The 18,066-nt window shown below is 31.3% G+C and overlaps 4 protein-coding genes and 1 long non-coding RNA gene across 15 annotated transcripts in view; 3 read left to right on the top strand and 2 right to left on the bottom strand.

Annotated features, from left to right (window-relative positions):
• LOC114939766 (uncharacterized) overlaps positions 1 to 7,302 on the top strand; it is a 22,523-nt gene extending 15,221 nt beyond the window's left edge. For both annotated transcript variants that reach the window (XM_029314179.2, XM_085487851.1), the window contains 4 exons: positions 1,539 to 1,816; positions 2,228 to 2,458; positions 3,071 to 3,364; positions 4,366 to 7,302. In XM_029314179.2, the coding sequence (XP_029170012.2) occupies positions 1,539 to 1,816; positions 2,228 to 2,458; positions 3,071 to 3,364; positions 4,366 to 4,512 (950 nt within the window). In that variant the 3' untranslated portion in view covers positions 4,513 to 7,302. The remainder of the gene's footprint in view (positions 1 to 1,538; positions 1,817 to 2,227; positions 2,459 to 3,070; positions 3,365 to 4,365) is intronic.
• Positions 1 to 10,220, bottom strand: part of LOC114939877 (uncharacterized) — a 21,689-nt gene extending 11,469 nt beyond the window's left edge. The window contains exons 1-4 of the long non-coding RNA XR_003821356.2: positions 10,024 to 10,220; positions 9,317 to 9,687; positions 8,861 to 9,228; positions 7,862 to 8,019 (exon numbers count right to left, since the gene is read on the bottom strand). This is a non-coding gene — a long non-coding RNA (uncharacterized LOC114939877). The remainder of the gene's footprint in view (positions 1 to 7,861; positions 8,020 to 8,860; positions 9,229 to 9,316; positions 9,688 to 10,023) is intronic.
• LOC114939811 (methylglutaconyl-CoA hydratase, mitochondrial) lies at positions 8,196 to 12,096 on the top strand. Of its 2 annotated transcripts, none has more exons than XM_029314248.2 (3): positions 8,196 to 8,636; positions 8,895 to 9,662; positions 10,097 to 12,096. In XM_029314248.2, exons 2-3 carry the CDS (start codon positions 8,914 to 8,916, stop codon positions 10,254 to 10,256), a joined length of 909 nt encoding a protein of 302 aa, XP_029170081.1. In that variant the 5' UTR covers positions 8,196 to 8,636; positions 8,895 to 8,913; the 3' UTR covers positions 10,257 to 12,096. The 2 variants fall into 2 exon arrangements, with proteins under 2 accessions (XP_029170081.1, XP_029170073.1); XM_029314240.2 differs by having other exon boundaries at positions 8,196 to 8,632.
• Pmm2 (phosphomannomutase) lies at positions 10,885 to 18,042 on the bottom strand. 9 transcript variants are annotated; one of them, XM_085487856.1, is made up of 8 exons: positions 18,025 to 18,042; positions 16,747 to 16,900; positions 15,804 to 15,934; positions 15,587 to 15,715; positions 12,348 to 12,439; positions 12,004 to 12,198; positions 11,615 to 11,882; positions 10,885 to 11,384 (listed from the first exon to the last, which is right to left on the bottom strand). In XM_085487856.1, the coding sequence occupies exons 5-8, from the start codon at positions 12,405 to 12,407 to the stop codon at positions 11,119 to 11,121; spliced, it is 789 nt and encodes a 262-aa protein (XP_085343982.1). In that variant the 5' UTR covers positions 12,408 to 12,439; positions 15,587 to 15,715; positions 15,804 to 15,934; positions 16,747 to 16,900; positions 18,025 to 18,042; the 3' UTR covers positions 10,885 to 11,118. The 9 variants fall into 9 exon arrangements, with proteins under 9 accessions (XP_085343982.1, XP_085343980.1, XP_085343981.1 ...); XM_085487854.1 differs by lacking the exon at positions 18,025 to 18,042 and adding an exon at positions 17,234 to 17,573; XM_085487855.1 differs by lacking the exon at positions 18,025 to 18,042 and adding an exon at positions 17,234 to 17,573 and having other exon boundaries at positions 15,587 to 15,732.
• Positions 12,771 to 16,600, top strand: Sgsh (N-sulfoglucosamine sulfohydrolase). The gene is given in 12 exon segments (XM_085487852.1): positions 12,771 to 12,828; positions 13,303 to 13,554; positions 13,871 to 14,000; positions 14,090 to 14,226; positions 14,300 to 14,453; positions 14,701 to 14,739; positions 14,741 to 14,937; positions 15,044 to 15,163; positions 15,462 to 15,665; positions 15,760 to 15,929; positions 16,038 to 16,184; positions 16,262 to 16,600. Coding segments are annotated over 11 exon segments (1,608 nt in total). The 5' UTR covers positions 12,771 to 12,828; positions 13,303 to 13,394; the 3' UTR covers positions 16,412 to 16,600.
• Positions 18,043 to 18,066: the final 24 nt, after the last annotated feature.

The following is an 18,066-nucleotide window of genomic DNA, read 5'->3' on the forward strand; positions in this document are numbered from 1 at the left end:
GAAAAGATATTTCAATGAAACCCTATTTCAGATGGCTTTAGCACACTTTTAAAATACTTTGAAAACTACTCTTTTCCTTTGACAGTCAACAACTCAAATGTGCAAAAAGCAGACTGAGCCTTATATCACAATCATTTTACAGTTGTTGATTAATTATAAAGAAAAAAGGATAGTTTTCGAGGTATTTTAAGAGTATGCTAAAGCCATCCGAAGTGCTGTTTCATCGAAATATCTTTTTATTTCGAGATGGCCTTTAAGAATTTTTAGCGTGCATTTTCTCGCTTCTGACGTCACAATTCCATCTTGTGGTTGAGGAGCCAGAAGCCTTAACAAATTCGCTTCTCGCGGAACGTTTCGGTCAGTCGCGTTGGACGAAGGTTTCTTTGTAAAACGCAAGACTCCGTGAAAGAGTCTGGTATCGTACACGCGCGTTATCCAGGGACCGATCAGGCCCCGATGGGCATTCAACGCCTCCGTGCGATGCCAGAAGTAGACGGCCTTGTCCGTGGCATAAAATTTTCATGCGCTGCGTTCGAAAGAAAGTGTGCTTACGTGCTGCAGGTGCAACGACCGGCAGGGGGAGAGTTTTTAGGTGAACATCTCACACGAGAGATTGTGAATGCGGCTAGATGGGTCTGTAGGTAGGTGAATAGCGAGTAAGGAGGTCGTGGCCCAGATCGGGGACCAGTTTGGCCGCGCCGAAGGATTCCGATATACCGTTATCATTGTCGCTGGCTTTAAGTAGGCTCCTCCTCGATCGGCAACCGTCAACTTCCTTCCATGGTATAGCCGATGCCTCAGTGCGAGGGAGAGAGGGAGGAGAGGAATGCGTTTCCCTTCATTAAAGTTTAGAGAGAAAGAGAGAGACAGTCACGGAAGGCGGCATGTCCCACCCTGGTCGATGACCCGGACGAAACGAAATAACTTCACGAAAAGTGGTTTCAAGGTCGTATTCCCAAATAGCTGCCATCTCTTTCTCTCTTTATCTTAATGTCGTCTCCAATCGAATATTTTCGATAGATTATGTGACTTCTTTGATGATTACTTTGGAAATTCTTCCACTTGTGAGCTGATGGCTGGCTTTCGGGGAAAAATAAAAATTGTCAAGCGAAAATATAGGATGATAAAATTATACAATTTTTTAGTGTGATGTATATGTGTATAAAATTAATTGAAATAATATTTATAAAATAATAAAATACATAGAATTTACAGGTCTGTTATTGCTACCAAGTAAAATTGGTGCAAAAATTTTTAATATTTGCATTAATTATCTTAACTTATTATGTCATATCAGTGACAGTTGATGTAGACAGTGTAAACTTTTAATGGTTCAACAGACTAATAGTTATTTTTCTTTGGTTTAAGATTAAAATACTCGGTCAACTCATCAACACATTTTTGCTGAAAGAAACTTTGTCTCTGCGAATTATATTTTTTACGAAAAGACTAATATTTCAGAATCGTATTAAGATAGCTTTTTTCGCGAAAAATAAAAATTACAAGATACTGATGCAACTCTCTTATTATCAATTTAGGTGGCGTGGAATCGGAACCAAGCGCTCACGTGCCGGCGATTTACGTGGCCAAATACAATCGTTTCGTCGATCAAATTCTCGGCAAGATCAACAACATTTTGCGCGCTAATTACGAGCCGGTGACTGTGAAGCTATCGAGTTCAAGTTCGGGCTCCAAGTCGAACAAGAATAAGAATAAAGGCAAAAGAAAAGGCACCAAGAAGCATGGCACCAAGAAGAGCGCTTCAAGGCCGATCGACGCTATCACTGAGAAAAGCGTTAATGAAAACAATGTCGAGGTATTGATCACTCTCCTTCCGATAATTTGAATAATTTTAATTGCTAAAACAAGAGACCAATCTCTTAATTTTAAGTATTTTTTTAACAAAAATTGAAAGCCAATTTTGTCCCTGTCAATAATTAAAATGTCGAGACAATAAGAGATTTTTTAAATAGGAAAATTTTTGCAAATTAAATAATAATAAAGTTTTGTTAAACCATTAAGTACAATGAAAAATCTCAATTGTCAAAAGAAATATTTAATGTTGAATTAAAAAATTAAAGCAGAATGTCGATTTTTTGGAACAGTTCTAAAACAGAAGTTAATTCAAGAAGGTATATATGATACATCGGTAATGCGTTTTAAATGGGAATTCGAGAATATTTTATTTACACACTTCTTCAATAAATATGTATGTTTGCGTTTGCAGAAAATAACGCTGACTACTGAACCCGGCATAACGGAAACAGCAGCCATGACGGAAAAGGAAACGATCGCGTCTCTCGCGTTGGAATCTTCTACCGAAGCCAACATAAGATCCAGACGTACGTCAGCTAGCAACAATAATTCCAACAAGAATCGCAAACGAATAAAGAACAAGACAAAGACTAAGAAAGGAACCATAGCAACTACTACTGCAAGCAGTAATAACAAGAACAAGGTAATTAAAAAAAATCCACAGATACTCATGGATGTTTGAAAAGAAATTTTCATTATCGGAATCTGAATTCAAAAGTAAAGTTTGAGACGTATCAAACGGGCAGTGTTGTGCTTAGATGATTTTAAAATTAGCTATAAAGATACGATAAAAATATGTAAATTCATCTTAGATAAGATGAAGATGATTTTGTTTTAAAAATATCTAGATAAAAGATAAAATTATATGGCGACCCATCCAAATAATTTTCTAGATAATAATTTTGAAGACTGTTTTATATAAACACAATTATAAAAAGGATATAAAAATATATGTATTCATATTTTTATTCATAAATTTTTATCGCTTACTGCTTAAGTTCGACTATTTAAGTATTTTTATGTGCTATGATTCTAAACCAAAATTAGCTGAAAATCATTCTAGATAATTTAATGAAGATAATACTTTTTTCACATCTAAGATGCAGATATAGATAATACATATTTCTATTATCTATATATATAAAGATAAGATGACGCTAAAGTTCCATCTAGATGATCATCTATATAATTTTATTTAGATAACAGCAAACACACTGCAAACGGGGTTTCATGAACCTAATGTGATCGTTTTCAGACCAAGACCAAGAGCACCAGACCGAAAGCGAGAGCCACTCTATACGGATTGGCGTCCCTGCAAAGAACGGGCGACGTGTCGGTGAACATGATGAGCGACCACACGACCATCAAGACCAGGTTCAGTCTGGGACCGCTCGTGCTGAAAGTCGAGAAGGAGTTCGGTCGAGCCGCGAAGAAGGAGTTGAGGAGCGCGACCGCCACCACGGCCGAGATGTCCGGCAAGCTGAGTCTGCGCGTGTTGCATGGCGGTGCGGCCACGTTGCACTCTATTCGGGTTTTGCAACCTAAACAGGTACGTGTCGATCGGGATAGAAAAAAGGCACGAAACAGTTATAGCAACGCGAGAGTCTTCGCGGAATTCCGATGGATAAGCAAATAGCTGAACAAATGTTCCGAATATTCCTTTCTACGACTGTTAATGATGTTATTTTTTATGCAGAATTGCTACTTTTTGTACGAGATTACATTCAATTCTTGATAAATTCTATAGTCGTTCTAATTTGAATAAATTTTACTTGTAAATAATATTAATGAGAAACTTGAAATATTTTGTATATTGAACTGTCAACATCTTGATAAAATTATCCTAATGAAAGTAAATACTATTTTTCTTCATATTTTTAGTTTATCGCTACAAAAGAATTGTTCAATTTTATACACATATACACACACGTATGTGACCTTTTGTTTCTTAGAAATTTGGCTTTATCAAGCCGGGGGTGTTATGTAATTAATGCATATTAGTATTATGCACATATAGTCAAATATATAAATAAAATTGAAAATATTTATCATATTTAATTTAATAAAAAACGCCACTTTTCATTCACGTAAATCAACTTGAAATATAAATCAACACGGAGAGAATTTTCTCTTGGAATTTATCTTGAAAATCCATGTAATCGTGAGACAATATTGGAATAATTTTATAAGAGATTCTCTGATTAATATTTACCACAATAAAAAATATTAATATGTACAGAGTAGAATTGATCGAACATATTTTATATCTTCATATCATATTTTATATCTTATTGTGGTAGATATTAATTTTTTTATTGTGATAAATATTATTCAGAGAAGTCTCATAAAATTCTTCCAATAAAATATGTTGTCCCACAATTACCATGATTTTCAGGGTAAATTCTAAAAGAAAATTCTCTTTGTGAACATAATATGTATATTATTGTAAAGTGTCGAAAGTATAGTAGCATCTAAATAGTAGCTATCTTTTTCGTATATTTCACGAAAAAAGAAAACGCTGTATTTATATTAAATAAAATATTTCTTCAGGTTCGGGTGGAAAGCCAGAACGATCACGATAGAACGCGAGAATTCGTATGGAAGAGATCGTCGCATATCGCGCATTTGGTGTCGCAGAAACTCTCTTCGGCCACCAGGTCGATGCTTCGACCGCCGCCTGTTGCGCCTGCAGCTTGAAAGCTACATCTACTCTTTGGTCCAACTGAAACCGCCGATATTCGCCATCAAAGTATCGTGAAGATCGAGCGCAACGCACGATTGCTGTGTGCGATCATTTTTAATGATACATGTATACCATTGATTATCGAATTGTGAAAATTACTATGCCGTTTAACTTTGAATGTACAACTAATTCGCATTAAACGGCGCGCCTCTTCCTTCGCTCGCGAAATAACGCGAAACGAGAAGCAACGCGAGAGAAAGTAACGAAGAGGTATACGTAAGAGGTGTCCCACTTCCACACTATTATTTTCGAATAATTGATTAATAATGAATAATAATAATATTAATAATTTATTAATAATTAGTAATTAATTTATTTGGTCGATCCAAGAGTGAATTTTCTTCGTAAAAAATAGCACTTATAATTGTTTCGAGTAAATAAAATAAAGCTTCTCACTTTAGACTTAAATTCCCACAAGTGAAATATTTTCTAATTCATTTTAAGTGAGCTTTATTTCAATAAAGTCTTAATTTAAGGCTATGTAGAAGGATATTGTTAAGTATACACTTATACAATGGAAGAGGGACATCCTATATTTTACGGATTTCATGTTGGACCAATTTCAGGCGATTGTATTTTTTTATTTATTATTTATTATTTATTTATTTGTCGCATAGCTTGTAATTTGCCTTCAGAAAGTCTGACATATGTCTCTAGGAATGTGGTTAAATATTAAAATATGTAGGCGCAAGCCATTATATGAGTTAGGTCGTTCTGTTTGATTAAGTTGCAAACAGAAACCATCTGTTGCCAGAATCTTAGAATACAGAATATATATATATATATATATATATTATATATACGAATAATGTACATTTATTCTTTAACACCCACATTTTCTATTTAATAAATGGAAAAAATTTAAATTATTGTCACTTTAAAAAATAATGCGATATAAAAATATTAATAATATAGTATAATCTACATTATTAGCAAATTTTTAAATAATGTGCATTTAAATATTTGATAACTTTAATTAATAAAATCATGATTCTAAAAATTTATACTCTCAGAATAATTATTCTCTTTTCTTTTGTATATTTATATTTTTCTCTTACAAAAGTTAATTTTTGAAATCTTTTGCGAATTTTTCGATTTGCACCAGATTTTTAGAAATAACTTCATGTAAAATTTGAACACATTATAATTATTTATACATATTATATATTAACAAGCTCTGACATCTGTATCTAATTGTTTAATTATGTCTACACAAAATGAGCTTCAAAATTGATAGATTTGAAACATTTAGTTAGCACATAATCGATTAAGGAATCATGTTTTGCACGTAGCAAAATCTATCCAAAGTACATTAATTTCTTGTATTTCCATTTTCATTTTCTGTGCTTTTTCAATCCATTAAACAAAAATTAACAAATTACTCAAAATACGAGAAAAATATATTCGAATCTAATTGTAAGCATAAAAGAAATAATTTTTTATCAACCTAAATATTGCAAAAAATCATTATATTTTAACAATTATTTATATTTTAACTATTATCCATAATTGCTTTGTTTCTTATTCGAAATAAAAACCATCTTGCGAGATACTTTCGATAAATAGTCATCATCTCGGTACTCTTATAATCGACGCGAAAATTGATTAATTGGCAGGATCAATAATTGTTTAATTATTCGATAATTGTTTAATTATTCGTAGAAAAATGATTGCGTCTGGCATTGTTTAATACTTGTCATATTTAGAGAGATAATAAAGTTAAAATCTATTGTTTCTTTGAGTCTCGCCACGCCAATAGGTAACAAGGTCACTGTGTGCATAAACAGTATGCAAAATTTAACGTCTACTTACAGCGTGCTACTGTTTACAATCGCTTTATTGCGCAACGTCGAATTATGTTTCGAAAAACATAACAGCTTGTACGATCTGCCTCGCGTTTTAATTAGCCAATAATTTGACTTGTTTAAAAATATCGCGCAGTAAAGTTACATTATCGAGATGTATTTTTAAATTTTTCCATATTTAAACAAGACAAATGTATCCCAAATTCAATAAAAAACCGTACATGTCTAAAGTGCACCTACATTTCTAAAGTACAATTCATGAATTGATAATTTATTATGTTAAAAATTATGAATAGCAATTTTTAAAGTGGCTCGTTATATGCATAAATAAATTATAATGTGTTATTATAATGTGCAAATTATTATTTTACATGAAGACGCATTTCTTGTGTGCAGTTAAACAATTCAAACAAATATTTTGAAATCTAAATATAAACTAAGAAAGAGAAAAACAGGAAAGAGAAATGATTTCTTGGAAAGTATATGAATCTTTAAAATTTATTTGATCAAATAAAGTTATTTTTCTCTTTTAAATGTATATATTTGTCAAATTTTGTTCATATATATGAAAATAAAATAAATTGCGATTAATATTTTTTAAATATCTATCATATATAAATATAAACTTGCACTTTAAACTGTATAATTTGGAATGTGAAAAAATGTGTACCTATGTGTGTGTACATACTGTACATACAGACATACATACATATATATATATATATAAATTCTGTACTATTGAAATGTAACATGTATGTACTATTGAAATGTAACATGTATGCACTTCAGATAAGATGTGCACTTTGCAAATATCTCAGTAAAAATTAGATAAGTCCTATATTCAACATGTTTATCGAATATTGTCACATTTATCGTGCTTTCTATTGACAATATATATACACACATGATGCAAGATAACATTAATAGAAGATTTCTTTAATTTCATTACGAGAAAAATTGTACTTTGTTGAATCTTATTATATAACAAAAATTATACTGTACATTATTTAAAGTACAATATGATATATATTATTGATGTGCAATATTCTTTATGAAAATATTGTATTTACATGTATATATATATATATATATATATATGTTTAAAATAGACCATATTTTTTGGCAATTATAATAAAGTATATAATTTTTATAAATTAAATATATACATGAGAGAGAACTCTTAAAGTATTATTTAACATTTTTTAATTTTTTATATTGCATCATGTGTCTATACTAGCCAAGAATTAGTTAAAAAAGATTTATATATAACTTTTAATCATATATAAACACAAAACTATTTTATATATATATATATATATATATATATATATATATATATATATATAAAAGCACAATAAGGTTATATATCTTATTCTCTTGTTATACGATCAGCGCTTTGTCATCGCTGCCAAGAATAAACACAGATTTACATACAAATGTTTTCACCGGAATACATTACGGCTATACTATATTTGTTTAACCATTATGCACGATTTACCTGCAATAAATCTGTAGTTCGTGATGCGACTCCTCCTTGTCATCGGCGCAAGGTATATCATCATCTCTGCATAATCACACACACGCACACTTTGTCACCGAGAATACATCTCTGCTAATCTTCCATTCTCGAACGCTCCTTTTTACATTGCGATATTTCTGCGAAAAAGATTATAATTTAAAGGAGGAAGAAAACACGCACGCACACACGGTCGAAGGATCCTCTCTCATTCGAAAGAGCCGCTCGACGCGCATGCGCGGGCTGCGCGCGCATTTTGTTTTTCACGTTTCGCGCACCGACACGTGCGCACGTTCACGTTGTTTGCTTTCGCGGCGAGAGCAAATAGTCGTCGCCGCGACGTTGACGCGACGCCACTCGGAGAGAGAGAGATTTCTCGCTCCGCTTTCGCGGCGAACTTTCTTCGGCCATCCCTACCACTTCCGTCTCCGCCTTGTCACATCGCGTCGATGTTGTAACGTCGCGTCGCGTCACGGTGACGGGGGTGCATAAAGTCCAAGCCTGCAGCGCGATAATATTCTCATACGATTCACGTTCACGAGAATTGAATATTTTTACGAACATTTTTCGTGCTTCGCATGTATGCGCACGTGCGCGCGCGCGCAACATATATATACACAATATATATATTCGAGCGCTTTGGATGCTCCTGCTGCATCGTAATCCCGAAATAGGATCAAGGATAACGACGTCGTAGATTTTTTTCACGACTACGTGCTGCGGCGAGAGTCGAAAAACCGGTCTCTTGTGTTTGTAAGTAAGTCCTCTTGGAGAACTCATATTTGTACTCTCTTAAGGAGAACAGAAAAGTCAAAATACGTATATGTAAAATATTAAAATTTAATATATATACATATAAATTAATATATTTATATATATATATATATATATATATATATATATATAATTTAATAGTTATGTAGAGAGAAAGAGAGAACTAACTACTAAAACGAACTATTTCAAATATATGTTATCAAGTACCTTATCAAGAATTTTTTCATTTCCCATTTTAAAGAGAGAAACACTACTCCACAATGGTTTCGTTGATGGCGAGCGTCAGAGTCACCAGCACTCTTCATCACTTTTGCGCTTGTGCTGCAAGAACGTTGACTACAAGCGCGATGCCAAGTCCCAAGGACGAAGCGAGAGAAGTGATCGTTAATTATTTGGATGGGAAGGACAATGGCATCGCTGTACTAGGACTGAACAGACCGACCGCTCGTAATTCGTTGGGACAGGTCTTGGTTGAACAGTTGACCAAGGCGTTGGACAGCATCAAGCAGAACGACAAACTGCGAGTGCTGATCATACGCAGCCTAGTCCCGAAAGTATTCTGCGCTGGGGCCGATCTGCGAGAGAGAATGAGAATGGACCCATCCGAGGTGCCGAATTTCGTATCCTCCCTCAGAGATCTCACCACCAAGGTGGAGAACCTACCGACTCCGGTGATATCGGCTATCGATGGTGCCGCGCTGGGTGGAGGACTGGAACTCGCGTTGGCAACCGACATCAGGATCGCTTCTGCGGAGGCCTCTATGGGTCTCGTGGAGACCAACTTGGCCATAATACCCGGTGCCGGTGGTACGCAGAGACTTCCAAGGATAATCGGAGTGGCCAAGGCTAAGGAGTTGATTTACACGGCCCGGGTTCTGAACGGCGAGCAAGCAAGCATGATCGGTCTCGTGAACGAGACGGTTCCGCAAAATAAGACTGGCGATGCCGCTTACCAAATGGCACTCTCTATCGCGAGAGAAATTTTAACCAAAGGTCCTATTAGCATTAGGTAAGCTGTTCAATTCCAAAATAATCTAAAACATATAATTTTGTTCAAAATTATACAAGAGAAAATATTTAATATTAGTAAAAACCAGAAAAAATAAAATAATTCAATAGTATAAACAGTAGAAAAATAGAAAAAATTACAGAGAGAATGAAATTATTTCTTGTGCAATAATAATACATAGTTTCTTCGTAAAAAAAAAAAAAAAAACAAGCATTTAAATGCAGCGATTGCTCAGAATTGAACTGATGCGATCATGCCGATAATTAATGTGTATTACATAATACACATCACACCACATGCTTATCTTCCGAATGCGAGTAATACAATTTTTTTATCCAACACTCGAGTTCTCTATACTTACAACTTTCATAATTATTCTCTGATAAAATATTTATATCTAGAAATGATTTTAAGCATCATGCATTATCGCTTAGATGGGCAAAAGTGGCTATATCCAAGGGCTCAGAAGTGCCTTTGAAAGACGGTCTGGAGCTGGAGAAACAGTGCTACAGTAAGATTGTGGATACTCAAGACAGACTCGAAGGACTTGCCGCTTTCGTGGCAAAACGTGAACCTGTTTATCAAGGAAAATAAGCAAAAAATCACGGCATTATCGAACAAACAACGAATGCTTAATTTTACATATGAACGAAAGGAATTTTATATGAGCTTTTTTTACAATATATATGTATAAACGTTTTCCTAAATCGATTTTGTGATATACTTAACATATTTTCGAACCGTGTTGACGTGAAAAATCGAAACTTACGTAACGAAAACTATTTAGAGAGATAAAAAGGTAACGTTTATGTTTTTTATGCAACCTGCGTAACAGATGCGGATGCAATATTAACCTTGCATAATGCCTAGTACATTTGCATATGCTAATGAAATAAAGGTGCCTTTTATATAGTATATAACGGAAATATTCTACGCCGTTGTAGATTTTCCAATATCGTAACGTTCTTATATTTTTTTGTTAATATTGTTATTGTTTTCGAAAAACGAATTGCGAATATATTATATTATGTAATGCATTAGGATGTGTGTGATGGTGTATGTATGTACGAGACTTGCGCGTGTAAATTTTATCTCCCGGAAATACAAAAAAATTGCTATTAATATCGAACATTAAAACATTTTTAAAATTTAATTATTTTAATTTTTGTATTTCGGGGGATTTTTGTATTCAGAGGATAAGAAAACCTCATAAAAGAACATGTGTAGAGAACATGTAGAAATATATTTTTAAATGTGCATAAAAAACATCAAATTTTTAAAACATCGAACCTTCATCTAAAAATATATAACAATTAAATACTTTACATTCTTATCATCAGGAATATTACAAAAAAAATTGAAAAAAAGAGAAACGAATTTACGCATATATTATATTATGTATTGAAAATATAAATTTTTATCTTGATCTAGAAAACTATTGTTATTCTTAGACTTATCAGACACATTGTAGTGGAACACCAAGCTGCTCTTTTTCTCTATTCTCTTTTACGAGTGTCATAAGGACGTTCAATTGATTTATTGTATCTTTGGGACAAGTGACGCGATGTCCTATCGTCAAATCACTTTCGTAAATTTCGTGATCGTTACCACCCTCAGCTGTTTTATCACCGAAGAAATGTATTTCATCATATCCCTGAATATGACGCAAGCAATATGTTTTATCCCAACCGATAGGAAAAACATCAAAAGAGATTTGCCCTCCTTAAAAAAAAAGTATTCGTTTGCTAAAGTATTTATATATCTAATACTAATTTTAATCGTTATTATATGATATTTCTGAAGTTTGTAAAAAATATTTGTACCTAACAAAAATAATGAACGACAATAATTGAAATAATTTAATAAATGTCGTTACATTATCAAATTAACTGTTAATAATTACTAATTAAATTAAATTTACTATATATATTGATTTTATATAAATTACTTACCGATACTGTAGGTCAGAGCCAAATCAGGAAACTCTTTTTTAAGGGCTTGTATAAATTTCTCACGGATATGATGTTCACAATCATATTCATAAAACTGCTCGCGTTCTTTCTTGCTGGAATTTCGTCCTGTTGGTGAAATATTTATCATGCCTGTACGAAATTCCACAAACGTGCCACGTTTAAATGGCAAGTTTAATTCAGATATGTATCGTAAGACAAAATTTATAAAATCCTGCAGATCATCCTCTCCCAGTACATCCTGGATTGACTAAAATAAAAAAAATATATACATATGTATGTATTCATGAGCGTGCGTGGATGTGAATAAAAAATATACATAATTAATTTAAAATTATTCCTCAATATAATCACTTACTTTGATTACTTACTTGCGATGGTAGAGTTTTACCATCCTTGAATGCGACAAGTCCATTTTCTGCAAAGACATATTTGTACTTTTCAAATAGATTTTCACAACCTAATTGTTCTTTTATTTTGTTTAAATCAGATCCTCCGACCACTGCAATATCAAATTCTTTTTTCACAGTCTCCAGGATAAATTTCTCAACGCTCGAACTGATTGGCTATGGAAAACAAACAAATTTTATTAGAAAAGTAAAGGAGATAAAAATGCAAAATATGTTAATTATAGTATTTAAAAGTAGAAAGATACTTTTATGTTAAAAAATAATAATAATTAAATATATACGAAAGTACAATATTTATAATATACCTGTCGTGGTTCGGTGAGTGTACCATCAACATCAAACAGGCATATAATTTTTTTTGACATGATGCAGTATTTTGTTTTAACACCCAAGGATTCTGAAACACATATTGTCACTTTAGTTACAAAGAGAATCATTCGTTTCCACGTGGATAAGTTACATAGATTGCATACGGAACGAAATAACCGTGTGAACAAATTTTTAAAATTATAATAACTATTTTCAGACAAAAGTTTCTTCTTTTATGAAAAACAATGCCACTTTGATATGAAGATAAAAAGATTATCGAAAAACAGAATATCAAGTCACGTGTCGAGGCTGATTAGTCAGAAACACACATACACAGATTGATAATCCCTCTTCCATCTATTTCTCCCCACTAATTTTTTAAAGGGAATCTATACTATAGTATAGTGAACTTTGCTACTCGCTCTAACCTTAAATATCAATGTTTTGTCGAGCTATAGATAAGATTACATTTTTATTGTAATTAAACGAATACATGTTTGTAATCATAATTAATTAAATTTGAAAAATACGAGAACGTATCGCCAAAACAAATAACGAGTGTGCATCTAATCATTTTAATGAAAATGCAATGACAATGACATTTTATTCGTGCAAAGGAATCATTTTTTAATCAATTTTGGACAGCTAAAGATTTTAAATATACCTAGTTTATGTATAATTAACGATGTTCTACGAAATTTTAAACAAAATAAAAGAAAAACAAAAAAGACAAACATGCACGTTTACGTGGCTGATTCGATGTATCACACAAATGTCGCTGTAATGCAAGTGTTTGTGTACCAATCGAATAACAAGAAAAAATCAAATTTAAAGAACCAATCAAAGATGTCAATATTTTATTATCTTCGCTTTTAATGGGTTCTCGGACGCGGCAAAATTAAATGCGAAGATAATTATTCATCCTCACATTTTTTATTTATTTTATTTTAGAACAGCAGAATATTTTTGATCGGCCACATTGGCAACAATTACACGTGTATTTCATATATGCCATTCACAAACATATATATATATATATATGTATGTATACATCATACATAACATATGTCAACAAGTACTGCGAAATGTCACAGAACATCTCTTTAAATAAATCATTGTGTCTTTTGTGTATTATCTTATTGACATTATATAATACTCGTGGAGATGCTGACTCAGCTCCAAAAAATGTTCTCTTGTTGCTGGGTAATGTTTGACATTTACTTTTTTTTAATTACAGTTTTATATAAAAAAAATTAAAATATTTTTAAAAATATATAAGAATTTAAATATTAGAATTATATATTTAAAAATATAAGAAAAGGAATATTGACAACAATAGGAATTATAAAGCTTTTTAGTTTTCTCTAATAGCATGAGAAATTATATAGACATTTATACAATTAATTTTGAAGTTAGAGCTACAAAAGTAGATTTAGTTAATTTATAATTTGTCTATAATTAAGATCAGACACACACACACACTTGTTTAAAATAATTTATATATATATATAATTCACAGCTGATGACGCAGGATTTGAAATGCGATCCTACTTAAATAAAATCTGTCAAAGTCCTAATTTGGATAAGTTAGCAAAAGAGAGTCTATTATTCAATAATGCATACACATCAGTTAGTAGCTGTTCCCCAAGGTATATTTTACAGTTAAAAATTTAATCTAATTATTATATAAAAATTATTATTATGAGCATATAGAATCTCTTGAATTTTCAATTTATAGTCGCTCTGCAATATTAACTGGATTACCAAGTCATCAGAATGGAATGTATGGTCTTCATCATGGAATTCATCACTTTAATTCTTTTGATGATGTTCAAAGTTTACCAAAAATATTAAAGAGAAGCAATATACGAACAGGTAAAACAATAATCATGAATAATAAGTGTATATTAAATATATTATTGTCATGTTGCTTATTTTCTTTGTGCAGGAATCATTGGCAAAAAGCATGTAGGTCCGAGTGACGTTTACCCATTTGATTTTGCATATACAGAAGAGAATCATTCTATTCTTCAAGTAGGTCGTAATATTACTTATATAAAGCTGTTAGTCCGTGAATTTCTTTCAGTTCAGAATAAAACACAGTAAGTGATAGTATTCCAGATATAGCCCATGTTTTCAAACTGTTATAAAATAAAATGATATAAATATAATGCATGTCTTTTTTATATTATTATGTATTATGTATAATAATTATATTATTATATATAATTTAATATTTTATGCTATTGCATGCTATAAACCAAATCTTGTGTGTGTGTGTGAGTATAAAAATCTTCATTACAAGATATTTTGCACAATATTCTTTTAACTATATTAAAATTTTTGCAGACCGTTCTTTTTATATGTTGCTTTCCATGATCCACATCGTTGGTCATACTCATCCCGAATATGGCAATTTTTGTGAGAAATTTGGTAATGGTGATGTCGGAATGGGTACAATTCCTGATTGGAATCCAATATATTATCAATGGGAGCAAGTTAAAGTACCCTATTATGTTCAAAATACCGAAGCTGCTAGAAGAGATATTGCTGCCCAGTATACAACAATATCTCGTTTGGACAAAGGTAATCTTAGCATATTAAATATACAAAAATTCAAATTTATATTTAAAGATGAAGATTAAAAGGAAATTTATTAAATTAAATTTTATAAGAATGTAATTTTTTTTAGGTGTTGGCCTAGTTCTTGAAGAATTGAAAAACGCAGGATTCAAGGATAACACATTGGTAATTTACACGTCCGATAATGGCGTACCTTTTCCAAATGGTCGCACTAATTTATACGATCCAGGTTTGTAAATTTAATTAATTATATTATGAGAGGCAATGGAAAGAGTGAGAACAAAATAGTCAAGTGATATTTTGAAACAATTTTCAAGTATTGATACTATTATCATAAATGTTTTAATGTAAACCTCAGTTATATTCAGCAATGTTTTTTGTTATTTATGTCTTCTTCTAAACATTTAATTTCATAAACCGTACAATAGATGAAAAAAATAGAAATAATATAATATTTAAAGATTTAAAATATTCAGAGATGATTTGACTATAAAGCTATAATACATGCAAGAATAAAAATTTTGAAGGTATGGCTGAACCTATGATGATTTCATCACCGATTCATGGTCACAGAAAGAACAGTGTAACATACAGTATGACTTCTTTGCTGGATATAGTACCGACAATATTAGATTGGTTCAATGTAACTTACATGGATTACTCGTTACACTCCAATAAAGTGTCTTCTCCACACCTTACCGGCAAGTCGCTTCTGCCACTACTTCTTGAAGGTATAGATTTATGTATGCATATATTGAATGCAATACACACATAGTGTCTTCTGTTAAAAAAATTATACTGTAAAATAATGAATATATCGTACAGAACCTATAGAAAATAATACAGCGATTTTTGCGAGTCAAACTCACCATGAAGTTACCATGTACTATCCCATGCGTACAATTAGGACCAAACGCTATAAACTTATACATAACATCAACTACAGAATGCCATTTCTTATCGATCAGGACTTTTATGTATCACCGACCTTCCAGGTAATCTGAAAAAGAGAAAATGCCATTATTTCTATAATTGGAGCATACAAGTTGTTTTAATATAAGTAATATTTACAAGTTGTTTGTATCAGTGTATTATTTGTACAGGATATTCTAAATAGAACACAGACTCATCAACCTCTATCATGGTATAAAACGTTAAAGAAATATTATGAAAGACCAGAGTGGGAATTATACGATTTAAAATATGATCCAGAAGAACTAAACAATATAGCTTCAAAATCGACTGCAAAGGTAGTATATAATTATAATTAAATTAATTAGAAAGTTTTTCTTAATAATAGATAGTTAATACATTATTACACTTTTAGAGCATATTTATTGAACTTCAAGAAAGATTGCATAATTGGCTGAGAATAACAAAAGATCCATGGTTATGTGCACCAAATGGTGTTTTGGAGGATGCTGGACCTTACAAACATAATGCTCAATGCATGCCATTGTACAATTTCGATGATTGAAATTTTCCTAATATTTATCAATAATTCTCATACATTACTTTTCTTTTTTTACAATTTTATACTGTAATATGCATTTTATGAACAAATAGTAACAAATAGTCAAAGTAAATAGAATATTCAATATAATCTTATAATTATTTAAATAAGAAATAATAAGAATGTAATAATTAAAATAAATAACAATGTTGTAATTTAATATACAATGTAATATAAGTTTTTGCAATAATCTGCAAATATTTAGTTAATTTTGGTATAAGAAATTGAAATAATTAATGTAAGAAAACAAAAATAAATTTTTATAATTTGTATAATTTCATATATAAATATTTTTTTACCTTAAAATATTTAAGATGAAATTCTTGACATTGAGATATTCTTTGACTCTCTGTCTCGATACTTGGAAAGCATCTCATTTAATTGACGAACATAAGTCGATGATTTGTTTATAGATTTAACCACTGTCTTCAATTCTGTCGCTATTTCATTCATCTAGAAACATACAATCAATCATGTTCCTCCATTTTCAAAATTATATTATCAAGTAATGTAACTTTATGAATAATATGTTTATGAAACATTTGTGATAAAATTCAGGACAGAATTTTATTTATAATTTCATGTATCATGTGATATATAGAAAATATTTAAAAAGATAAAATAATACCCACATATATAGAAAATATATAGAGTATTAAGATATATGATACATCAAATTATAAATAAATTTTCTGTACATAAATTATCTAAAATGAATTTAAGTAAAGAAACAATTTCAGCTATACAGTGATTATTAATATTGATACAAATACATAGAAAACTCACATATTGTTTGTAGCTCAAGTATCTGTTATATTTTTGATTATTAGTGTAGATTTGCTTCATTTGAATCATAAATAAAAGACATAAAGCGAAGCCTCCCAACACGACGAGAGAATTCGAGTTCTGGAGTCCGCGTAAAACAAGCATCACAATTTTTCAAGGGTTAAAACAACCAATCGATAATATAATCGTTACATAATATTAAGTTGGGCATAAACTACGAACAGAAATTATTCAAACGAAATGTCCTCTCGTAAAATGACAACATAATAGCCAATTATGCTAATTACTTGCACTTTCACATTTGTTTTCACAAACGGTTCGCATTTTTAATAATATCGGTGTGTTCCGAAAATTACCTAAAAAAACAGTGTTTTCATCCTTCTGACGTCCAGTACGCAACTCTTTGATATCCAATAAGAAAATACATTTTCTAGGGATTTTATTTAAATCGTGCGCGCATTTAAATTTCGATAAAGACAAATTGGAAACAGAAATTCGCGGAAAGAGATGTGTTTGTCACATCGATATTAATAAATAAATAGATGATATATTATAAATAGATGATGTATTTTTCAGAAAAAAATGTAATCTAGCAATAGGTGTATGAAGATCCTGTCGTGTCGTTGTCGTTGCACGCGAAACACTATTCCGTATCACTTGCTTACGAGTCGTAATATTGCTTTGATCGAAATATTCTACGCATTGTGCTTTACAACTACATTTCACATGCTTCACTATGTTTAATATTATCGCACAATACTGTTTTAATTAAGAAATTTTTTGTACAATACCTATTTATCGTGACGAGAGAGAGGGAGTGCGTCTTGATCTTG

This window comes from Nylanderia fulva, unplaced genomic scaffold (genome assembly GCF_048542155.1).
Source record: "Nylanderia fulva isolate GAGA-0341 unplaced genomic scaffold, ASM4854215v1 Scaffold6, whole genome shotgun sequence".
Taxonomy (NCBI): Eukaryota; Metazoa; Arthropoda; class Insecta; order Hymenoptera; family Formicidae; genus Nylanderia; species Nylanderia fulva.

What these genes read in the sequence shown, in the direction of transcription:
- LOC114939811 (XM_029314248.2), top strand. Translation starts at nt 8,914, where the DNA reads ATGGTTTCGTTGATGGCGAGCGTCAGAGTCACCAGCACTCTTCATCAC. An exon ending in AAAGGTCCTATTAGCATTAG is followed by an intron (nt 9,663 to 10,096) that starts GTAAGCTGTTCA and finishes ATTATCGCTTAG; the next exon opens with ATGGGCAAAAGTGGCTATAT.
- Pmm2 (XM_085487853.1), bottom strand. Translation starts at nt 13,088, where the DNA reads ATGTTTGTCTTTTTTGTTTTTCTTTTATTTTGTTTAAAATTTCGTAGA. An exon ending in GTTAATTATACATAAACTAG is followed by an intron (nt 12,440 to 13,015) that starts GTATATTTAAAA and finishes TATGTGTTTCAG; the next exon opens with AATCCTTGGGTGTTAAAACA. An exon ending in GTAAAACTCTACCATCGCAA is followed by an intron (nt 11,883 to 12,003) that starts GTAAGTAATCAA and finishes TTTTTATTTTAG; the next exon opens with TCAATCCAGGATGTACTGGG.